This window comes from Helianthus annuus, chromosome 7, assembly GCF_002127325.2.
Source record: "Helianthus annuus cultivar XRQ/B chromosome 7, HanXRQr2.0-SUNRISE, whole genome shotgun sequence".
Taxonomy (NCBI): Eukaryota; Viridiplantae; Streptophyta; class Magnoliopsida; order Asterales; family Asteraceae; genus Helianthus; species Helianthus annuus.
In genome coordinates, this window is record NC_035439.2 from 142,421,073 (window position 1) to 142,432,366 (window position 11,294).

At 34.9% G+C, this 11,294-nt stretch overlaps 1 protein-coding gene across 5 annotated transcripts; it reads right to left on the reverse strand.

Annotated features, from left to right (window-relative positions):
• Window positions 1-4,747: 4,747 nt before the first annotated feature.
• Window positions 4,748-9,289, reverse strand: LOC110868923 (uncharacterized protein At2g39920). Of its 5 annotated transcripts, none has more exons than XM_035975372.1 (6): window positions 8,908-9,289; window positions 8,698-8,805; window positions 8,531-8,579; window positions 7,262-7,742; window positions 6,015-6,215; window positions 4,748-5,024 (listed from the first exon to the last, which is right to left on the reverse strand). In XM_035975372.1, the coding sequence occupies exons 3-6, from the start codon at window positions 8,577-8,579 to the stop codon at window positions 4,967-4,969; spliced, it is 789 nt and encodes a 262-aa protein (XP_035831265.1). In that variant the 5' UTR covers window positions 8,698-8,805; window positions 8,908-9,289; the 3' UTR covers window positions 4,748-4,966. The 5 variants fall into 5 exon arrangements, with proteins under 5 accessions (XP_035831265.1, XP_021973888.1, XP_021973891.1 ...); XM_022118196.2 differs by having other exon boundaries at window positions 4,748-5,029; window positions 8,908-9,287; XM_022118199.2 differs by having other exon boundaries at window positions 8,698-9,289.
• Window positions 9,290-11,294: the final 2,005 nt, after the last annotated feature.

Sequence of the window (11,294 nt, forward strand, 5' to 3'; positions counted from 1 at the left end):
TATTTATATTAGTTTTGAACCAATCATGTTCTTTTGATATTATTTTTGAACCAATCATGTTCTTTTGATATTATTTTTGAACCAATCATGTTCTTTTTATATTTTTTTTAAACCAATCATGTTCCTATATTGGAATTCATAAATTAGAGGTATAAGAAATGTTAAAATAATGTTTTCTTTTGTTGATGAACTGTTTAGTGGCGAACCAGATCAATTCTGTTGATGATTTTAAATTGTTTGTTTGAACCATACCTTTTTAAATGCCCCGCTTACGGTATGCGCATATAATGTATATATGTGTAGGCCCATGGGGGGCAAAAGTGAAAGTGCACTAATTTTAACGTTATTTTACTAATTTCGCGAAAATAACGTTAAAAAGCGAGGGACGGTTAATCATGCATCATGTGGTGACGTTGATTGCCGAAAGACAATGGGGGTACATGCACTAATCGGCTTTTGTCCCAATTGTTGAGTGTTATGTGCTTTATGTCCAAGGCTTGATGCAAAACCACTACCGAGCCGGGGGTCTCACTGGAAGCAACCTCTCTATTCATATGGGGTAGAGGTAAGGCTGTCTATATCTTATCCTCCTCAGACCCTACCTTAGCTTTGCTATTGGTGGGATATACTGAGTATGATGATGATGATGATAATGATGATTTTGATATGAAGAATGGGTCTTTCAGATGGTTTTGTAAACACCAATCTTTCCTGGTTGTAGGGTTGTTTAAGAAAGTTTTTTATTTATGTTTGTAGATTTATGTTGTTGGGGGTTAAGGTGTGTAATTACTGAAGACGAGGGCTTTGCATTTGTGCATTTTCATCCTTTTTATGCCATAGTTGTTTGCTGTTTGTTATTTAATTTTTCTTTATAATTTAGTTACAGGATTTTGTAATCATCTCCTACTCAGCGATGGTAATACTATTGTGTCGAAGTTGAACGCCACTGAACGACGGCGCTCACACGGTGGTTTCCAACAGATCGTAAGTTCGTTTAAAATTTGAAGCTTTTGTTTTGGTTTAGGTTTAGAAGAGCATTATGAATTCCTTTAAAATTTGGAGCTTTTGTTACCCATCGAGAAAAGGGTATGGAATTGAGAAGAGAGATGATAAATGAAATGGTATAGGATGCCTTTTGATCGTGTTAAGTTTTAATGCTTTTGCCCTTTTTCACTGCAACCAGCTATAAAAAAAGAGATAGATTTTCTATTGTTTTTTATTATATGCATAACTCCTTACAAAATATTATATACAACCATTATAAAATTATTAAGTGATGCAGACAACTCAAACTCTTTCTCTATACCTTTCATGAAAAAAGATAGGATGGTATAGGTGTTGGTGTAGAGGAAAGGCTTGACTTGGATATCTGAGGTAATATACTTGAAATTGTTGGTTATGGTTTACTCATGTATGATCTAGAACATCTTTGTTGGAGCCTTTTTCTCCAATAGTGGTTGCTACAAATGAGGGTGAATGTATCAGGTATGCTACCTTTATTTGTTTTTTTTGTTTCTGATACTTGGATTTCTTTTTTATTGTCGAAAATTTTTCTCTCTACATTGTGTTTGATATAAACTGAACTAATACGCAACTGCAGGTTTTTATTTAACAATATATGGTTTTTAATATTTTTTATTAAATGGAGAAGCATATATAGCATCTGCATATATATGGAATATATCTTTTATATGTCCAACAATAAATGAGATACTATACAAGAACATGATTTGTAAGCTAATATTGCTAACCAAGTGCATTTAGCTTTTTCTTAAAATGTAAGGTCCGTGCCTTTCTTTATCGTTTTCTCCTTAACATCCGAGGATGGCATCAATGTACGTCTCTCTATGTAACTCAATGACAACGGGCTTAATGTAAATATAAATCTTGCCTCCCGTCGCATCGCGGCGGGTTACTCTTCTAGTTTTTACCTAAAATGAAAGCTGAGCTTTTTTTTTATAAAACCCTAAAATTTATCTCTCTCACACATCGAGTAAATGGTACTATATAATGTACTTTTGAGTAAAGCATTTCATTTTCTGCTACTGTACCTAAATATATTTCACTGATATCCATTAAATTATAGACATTTTGTTATTTTAGTTATTAATAAATATGGATTTTTTTTTTTGTTTTTGTTAGGAAACTAGGAAGAGACCTTGCGCGTTGCAGCGGGAATTCAGTCGACGGGAATTCAATCGACATCAGTTTAATTCCTTATAATTCCGATACGGTACCCACTCGGTATAGCAATAAAAAGAGTCGTTATATACCCAAAAGGATGACGATACATGTTTTACATTGATGAAAATTGTAAAAACGAATATTACTAATAACTTACATTGTATTGATACCGATACTGATGTTGTTCGGGTGGAATCGCCGTGATACCGATATTGTTGAGACAGTATTAGTTTGGTTGGTCACGGTTATGTACCATACCCACATTCGTTATAATTTACGATCCCTAAAACACTTTGTTGTGAATAAAACTTCATTATCAGTGAGACATGTATTTAAATGAAAAAATAAGCACGTCGCAATTTGTGTATCAGTAACTGTTCTAATAGTACCGACAAGAACATCGATATTGTTTAGTCGAAATCCACGTGGTATCGATATTCTTGGTAAGGAATCAGTTTCGTTCGTCACGGTACTGATACAATGCTAACATTCGCAATGGCTTACGATATAAAAAAGATACGATCTATTGCGTATACTACTTCGTTTTCAACGAAAGTTGTGCAAAAAAACATAAAAACGAATAAATATCTTGTCAAAAAAAATAATATTTGTAATTACAACTTAAAATGTAAGTATAAATAGATTAAATGGAGTATAAGGAATAGTAAAAGAAATTTAGAAGGATTAACATATGGATATAATATAATTTTATAGAACGAATTATTTATTTAAGCTGAAACTTTACATCAGACAAAAACATAAAAAATGAGAAAAAAATTGTATAGATAGCAGGAATCGAACACAAATCATAACAAACCGTGAATTTCAAAATTCATTAGGAAAAAGATAGAAACATTTGTATTAAAATATTATTATAACTAATGTATAGATTTATGAGTTTAAAACTATTTTGAATATAATAATAAATTACTGTACAACTCCTTTGAAATTGTAAGGATATAGAATAGAATTGTGAAACATGTAATCAGTTATATTATTTTTTAAACTTAATCTTAGATCAAAGAATTAACAACTCAGAAAGAATTATAATTAGTTAAAAAAAAGTGTAATTGTTCATGTCTTCTTAGAGCATTCACATCCAATCCATCAAATTATACATACATTCCACTAAAAAACAACTTCTATATCAATATATTTCCACTAAAAACAAATACTTTTTCTCTCTCCTTTCAATTAAATAATATTATCATTACATTTTTCTCTAACTTCCACTCACAACCACTTTCAAAATATATTAAAAAATTATAACGGGTGAACAGTGTCCTCCCAAATATACAGATGAACAGTAACATTTTCTCTCTCCTCTACTCACAACCACTTTTTATACCCTTTATAATATAAAAACCCCTCCTCACATAATTTGATGGTTAGGATGTGAATGCTCTTAGACAATAATCTAACCAACTGTACACATAATTGAAGAACATCATTTGTGGTATCCATCTTGTGTACTAAATTGAACATATTTTGTATGTCTCGCATACGAACTCAACAATTTTGATACTATTAGTCTAAAGTGTTACGTTGATTTTCACATGATATTTTAAAGAATACTAATTGAAAGGGTATTAGTTTCTATTTATTCAACAACTTTTTTTTATTAAGGATATACTAATTAGCTTTTAATAATAAACCATGGTTAGGCTGGAGGGTGTGGGATGGAGCCCCTAGGGGCTTTATCAAGACACGTAAACGACACGTAGGATCCACGTCAGCCAGGGGGTTTTATAACGCCTTCCCTTAACTTGCACAGTGTGGGATAAAGCCCCCTTATAAACAAAATTAAAAAAAAAATTGTATTGGTTGAAATGATAGTGGGCCCCACCTGAACCCTTCTTCCTTTTCGTTACCATGGTGGCGCTGGAACCATGGCACCCACCTTTAAAGTTGATGGTATGGATGGTGGCGGAGGGGTGGCGCTACCGGAGGTGATGTGGCAGGGATGGCGCCCTCCACACCCTCCGGCCTTAGATGAGTCATTTTCATTAAAATAGTACGCAGATTACCTTAAGAGGCATAATAAACACATGTACGCAGTGATGATCAAATATGGTGATAAAAGAGAAATAAATATCATTATGCGGCTACACAAACTTATTATCAGCGATGATCAAATATGGTGATAAAGGAGAAATAATATCCACAAATACACGTGTTTATATGGTTTTCGCACTTTGTTTTTAGAATCTTGTTTTATATTCAACGTGGCATTACCTGATAAAAGTTGAAATAAAACATTTATTTTCATAGATAAGAATATTAAAACAACCAAAGTTTTATTTAATTAAGTATAAATTGGGGAAGCAATGTAAATGGACAAAATTGCCCTTAAATGTTAGAAAGAGTTAACATACAATCAAACCTAGTTAGTGATTTAGATGAAAAGGGTTAAGAAATTCAAACCATAGGCAAGAATTTGTTAAGAATTAGATTTTTGGACGACACTAATTAAAATGAACAAATCTCAGGGACGAAAACCGATGTTTACTCTTTACCCTTTCAATTTAGTATATCTTAATTAATTATAGAATCAACAAAAAACTAGAAAAAAAAAATAATCTCTTCTTGATTCCCATGCTTGTAGCCCAAAAAATATACTTACAAGAAACTTATATACAATGCTATAGAAACTTATATAATGGCATGAGTTGGAGCAACAGGAAGAGTGTTGGGAAGCTTGAAGTTTTGTGCTTTGATAAATGATCCTACTAACATATCCATATGGCTGCTAATCACAGCCCGGATGCGATAACCCTCTACTTCAATCGCCGTTTTCTGTTTTAGAAAGTAATCGCGAGTATCTGTTTTCATACCCTCGTCTGATCTGCACAAATTGGTACTAGAGGCGTCAATCGTGTCGGGTTGGTGGGTTGAAACGTGCAACCTGAACCCGACCCATATTATTATTTGTATTAAAGATTTCAACTCTAACCCGCACACACATAAATTCGGGTCGACCCGAACACGACCTGCTTCACCCGGTTTTTTTTAAATAAGTCATACTTGTTGACGAGTCATAAGCGGGTTGGTGGGTTGTAAGCGGGTTATCGATTACGTGTTTAATGATGAGTATCTGTGTGACAAGTAAATAATGTGGTGTGTCAAAAGTCAAAACTGACGTTATTATAACTAACCATGTAAGTGGAAAACGGGAAAAACAAAAACAGTAATATAGATGTTTTTTGTAAATATTTAAATTGAGTTAATTGCCCGGATGGTCCCTGTGGTTTAACGTTTTTTCACGTTTAGTCCCCACCTTTTGAAAAATAGCAAGTATGCTCCCTATGGTTTGTTATTTTGTTACTCGGATAGTCCCTGAGTAGATGTCAGTTAGTTTGGAAATAGCAGGTATGCTCCCTACGGTTTGTCATTTTGTTACTCGGATAGTCCCCTGACATTTACTCAGGGGACTATCCGAGTAACAAAATGACAAACCATAGGGAGCATACCTGCTATTTCCAAAAGGTGGGGACTAAATGTGAAAAAACGTGAAACCACAGGGACCATCCGGGCAATTAACTCTATTTAAATTGGTTAGTACGAGTCAACCTGAACCCGAACCCGAACCCGGCCCGTTTTTTAAACGGGTCATGTTAGTCGACCCAAACCTTTTTTTTTTTTTCGTGTCGGGCTTCGGGACGTGTCAAGAATTGCAGCCCCTATTGGTAAACGATCTGATGTAACACTTTTGACCCGTTTACTTATAAATGTATATGTTTCATCTGCACTAGTTCAGATGAGTAAAACCAGAAACTGTCCGGAAAATTACGGGTCAATTGGATCATTAATGGTGTAATAAGAAACATTACCTCATGATTATTTTTAACCACCCACGACATCCCGACGATTTAAGGTCATCAACGGTAGCATCGCGTAGCTGTTCAGGCTTCCTCGATAACAAAATCAAAGGCCATCCACCAGATTCAAGTTTTGCGTACAATTCGATCAAGAAAACATGTTTCATATGCTTCGCCTCTCTAACACAATCATCACAACCGTATCGATTGTATCTGCACCATAAAGGTTACAAAAAATATGTTAACTTGTTCGTCGGTTATATTACTGGGAGAGAGGAAAGGTTTGCCCTCATCCCACCCTCACCAGACCCTATAAACAGTTATGCTATAAGTGGGAATATTGTCACGGGCCAAATATTTGAAGATCGTTATGCTATGGGTTGTGCTTGAATGCTTGGGTTTACTGGCTAGTCCTGGACTTTATTAGGGACGGCCTTAACGGATAAGAAGGTGTATGTATCTAGTCATGTCTATGCGACGAACGCACTACTCTCCTGATGAGTCCGAGGTAGGATGAAACCAGTGACCCACACAAAGAACGGGATGGATTGGCTTATCCCCGGGGAAATGGGGACGCCACACTAGGGCTGTAAACGAGCCGAGTCGAGCCGAGCTAGACTCAGCTCGAGCTCGGCTCGAACTCGATTCGAGCTGGCTCGGCTCGAGCTCGAATTTCAAATCGAGCTAAGATTTGAGGCTCGAGCTCGACTCAATTAGAATTCGAGCTAGCTCGGCTCGGCTCGATCTAGCTCGAACTAACAAAGAACCGTAAAATTTACTACTTAAAATGCCCTTAAAAATGAATTTCTTCATGGACTAAGGGCTATAATTGCCATTTAATTTAATTATATGGCTAAATATGCAAGTATAAATAGTTAATTCACTTTATACATTGCCTTTACCTTCTTTTATAGTGGAGATACTCCCTTAGTTTTTGTTTTCTAAGCGATGGGGGACAAAAAAATGAAGGATGTAAACCTTATCGAGCCAGCTCACGAGCCGAGCCAGGCCAAGCTCAAGCTCGGCTCGTTTACAAACCGAGCCGAGCCGAGCTTGCTCGTTTACAACCGAGCCAATTTCGAGCTGAGCTTTCTTCGAGCTTTTTTCGAGCGAGTTTCGAGCGAACTGCGAGCCACGAGTTTTTTGAACACCCCTACGCCACACAGGGATTGAAAGATGACTCCGTGACAATATATAAAGTATGTTACTTATACGATTATACATTGTGAATATAAACAAAAAGATGGATGATGGATTACCCGTATAGCATCGGGTTGGTATGCAAAGCGTTGGCGGGAAGGAAGTCATCTATGTCCATCAACACGACATCATGACCACCATCATGCGGCACGACCCCATGAAAGTAATTCTCAACTAGCGAAACCGAATCGTTTAGTTCTCTCATGTAATGACCTTCTTTTATGTACTTAACAGCTGCATCCTTGCAAAATTCAGGCAAAGTATACGCGTCAAAGCTGCTAATCTCCGCGTTTAAAGCAGCCATTTTGCAATAATCATAATCATAACGATGCTGCTGCCGCAGATGATGATGGTGACGATGATGATGATCGTTTTCAAGAACTCCGGCTTCTCTACTTTTACATGATTGTAGCATTACACTCAGTGAGGTTAATAAAGTCATTAACATAATCGCAACTATCACGAGTGCGCCAACGAAGACAGTCGCAGCACACGACGACATATACACTACGGATTCCATTCTATATTGGCTTCCTGTATCTGCACCAACACAACAATATAAAAAAGGCGAATTGGAAATAAATAATCCCATCAAACTCAATTTGACCGATAATAATCCCAAGTCAGTTGTTGGCCGATAATAATCCGAACTGGTCAATTTTTTTTGTAAAATAGTCTGCCGTTAAAATAGCTTAACGGAGTTAAGTTTTTTTTTCGAATTACAAACCGATGTTTTAGGGCTTTTGATCAGAACGAGGATACGAGCCGATTTATGTAAAACTTCCCTCGAAATTATGCTCGAAATGACTTGATTTTTGTTAATTGCAAGTTTAAACACCCGAATTGAAGCACCGTTTTCGTGGGTTGGGGCAGTATTTCTTTCGAGGTAAGTTTTACATCAATCGACTCATATCCTCGTTCTGATCAAAAGCCCTAAAACATCGGTTTGTAATTCGGAAAAAAAACTTAACTCCGTTAAGCTATTTTAACGGCGGACTATTTTACATAAAAAATTGACCAGTTCAGATTATTATTGGCCAATAACTGACTTGAGATTATTATCCGCCAAATTGAGTTAGGTGAGATTCGGAAAAAAACTTAACTCCGTTAAGCTATTTTAACGGGGGACTATTTTACAAAAAAAAAATGACCAGTTCGGATTATTATTGGCCAATAACTGACTTGGGATTATTACCGGCCAAATTGAGTTAGGTGAGATTATTTATTTCCAATTTGCCTATAAAAATTTAATAATGAAATCTAAATTCTAAAACCTTTTTGACACAAAAACTTTTTATGAACCCATAAAACATAAAAATTATGCATACCGGATCCCTCATCACTCGAAACACTTCGCGCAGAATACTCGCGCTCCATCTGATTACCATATTAACAACAAGATTAATTAATCCGATATTCTAATATATCATAAATAAGCTTACAAAATATTTCATCTCATAAGAAAAAAAAACATGTTTATATACAAATCACTTACAAATTACAATCTCCCTAAATTAAACCGTGGACACCGAGATCAATTTCGCCGAATAAAGTTCTTATGCAAGTATCTTCAAATTTCAAGTCAACCACATGTGGTCAAACACTGAAAGAAACAATAGAAACTTTCTTCATTTTTTTTTATAATTAGATTTTAATTAGTAGGGGGGGGGGGGTATAGCATATAACAGAAAAGTCTGAAACTAACAGATAACAGAATTCAGGTCAGCTTCTGGCAAAAAGCGAAAACCGAAAACCGACGAAACTAACAACAGAGTTGTCAAAAGATGAACAAAAAAAGGATCAAAAACAGTTGATCAAAACCTTGATGGAAACTAACAACAAAGTTGTGAAAAGATGAAGAATAATATAACATGAAGTAAAATATGTGATCAAAAGGGAGTTTTGTATGTAAAAAGATGAAAGATTTGGGAATTTAGATGATATCAAAGGAATGAAGTGACAAGTGGGAATTGGATATAGATTTGATTTGATTTGATTTTCATATGAATTTGATGAGTTTTTGGGTTGGTTTTGATTGGAAAGTGCTGGTGAAGCTCTCATGTGTTGCCACTGGACAATGGCTTATTGGTCTCTCTCTAATAATGCCTTTCTACCGGATTTTTTTTTTTTTTTTTTTGAATTGTTTATTTTGGATTATTGACCGAGCATATAAAACTTTTGAAATTTTATAAAGAGTTAAATGTGATTTTAATCTTTGTAATTTGGTTTTTTTTTTTTTTTTTTTTTGCCAGTTTAGTTCAAAGGTTTCATTTTTCGTATGTGGGTCCAAAAAGGTTTCACCATTGTCATTTTAGTCTACTGTGTTAACTTCATTCATTTTTTTCTGTTAATGAGAAGGGCAATTCGGTCATTTTATATGTAATTCTGTTAACTAGAAGGGCAATTCGGCCATATAAAATGACCGAATTGCCCTTCTCATTAACAGAAAAAATGGATGAAGTTAACCCAGTGGACTAAAATGGCAACAGTGAAACCTTTTTGGACTCACAAGCGAAAAATGAAATATTTAGATTAAACTGACAAAATAACCCAAACCACAGAGATTAAAATGACATTTAACTCTTTATAAAATATTGTGAAGATAACAAGATAGATTATTGTATAAAGATCATAATATGACTCAGCCTTATGACTTTGTGGTCATAATTATATATTAACACTTTTATTTATTAAATCTACTAGATAGGGAGACAACGTTGTTAATTTAAAAATTAATTAAGAAAAAAGTAGTGGCAGGAGGTTGTGTCGAAGTATACATGTTCATGATAATACTTAAAACAATGGTTGTAAAAATCCTGACTAGCCTCTGATTAGTCGCCAATTAATCGCTACTCCCAGGTTCACCTAGTAATTTTATATAATCGGTCAATTAATCAGTAGACGGTCAACATTGGTCAAATCCCGTCCTAATTGGCCAAAAATCAGTGGTAGTCTAGCAATTTCGGCCAAATTTAGGCCAGATTCTTGACAAAAACCTGTAAATTCCGACAATTAATCCTATTTACTTGAAAATATGGGTCAAATAAGGTGTTAAAACATTTCTACTTAAAAAAAATACATAAGAAGATGTGTATACATATAAAACTCAAAATCACATACAAAACCCTAATCCGAATAATCTCGATTAATCATTAGTTGGTACGACAAACTAGCGTCTAGCGATTCTTACAACCTTGATTAAAACATGTTTGGGAGTTGCGAAGCTTTAAGGTACGTGTGTTCATTATTTTAAAAACCTATGAATACACTTTATAATACATATATATAGCTTTAGGAAATAATCTACTTGAGTTTTGCTTTAAGCAGCAACCGAACAATTTCGTTTGAGCGTTGGAAGATCATTATATAGTGTAATAATCATTAATATATAAAAAAAAAAAAAAAAAAACACAACATTTATAATCGAGCATGTGATGTGATGATCATGATGATATGTAAATCATGAACTTTGAGTTTAAAGTCTTACCTTAAAGCTTCGGGTTAATAACGTGCTATAGAAATTACATGCGAAGGAGACCAAAATATAATTCTATGGTCATCGTATAAGATAAGTAAGAATATGTATGCTAATATATCTCAAGTTTATGTTGAAATATTTTAAAAGATATAGACATCTATTGACAATTATCAATAACACAGTTTTTATTTTTATTTTCACTATTCGTTTTTTTCGAAAAATACCATACTTATTTTCACATAAATTTATCTAAAGATTAAGAGTAAACTTAGGGCTGTACATAAAGCTCGCGACTCGTAGCTTGGCTCGTAGCTCGCTCGAAAGAAGCTCGAGAAAAACTAGCTAAAAAACTCAATTTGAGATGACATGAACCAAGCTGGCTCATTTTGTAACCAAGCCCAGCTCGGCTCGGCCCATGGCTCGGCTCGTTGGTTGGTTCTTAGGCTCCTTCAACTCCGACGTAAAGCTCAAGTCAAGTTTAACCGCTTGAATTAGTTTCGAGCTTGAGCTCGACCCCACCCTGGCTCAACTCTGCTCGACTCGTTTACAGCCCTAAGTAAACTGACTAAAATGGTCCCTGAGGTTTGATCACTTTTGCCACTTTAGTCCAAAAC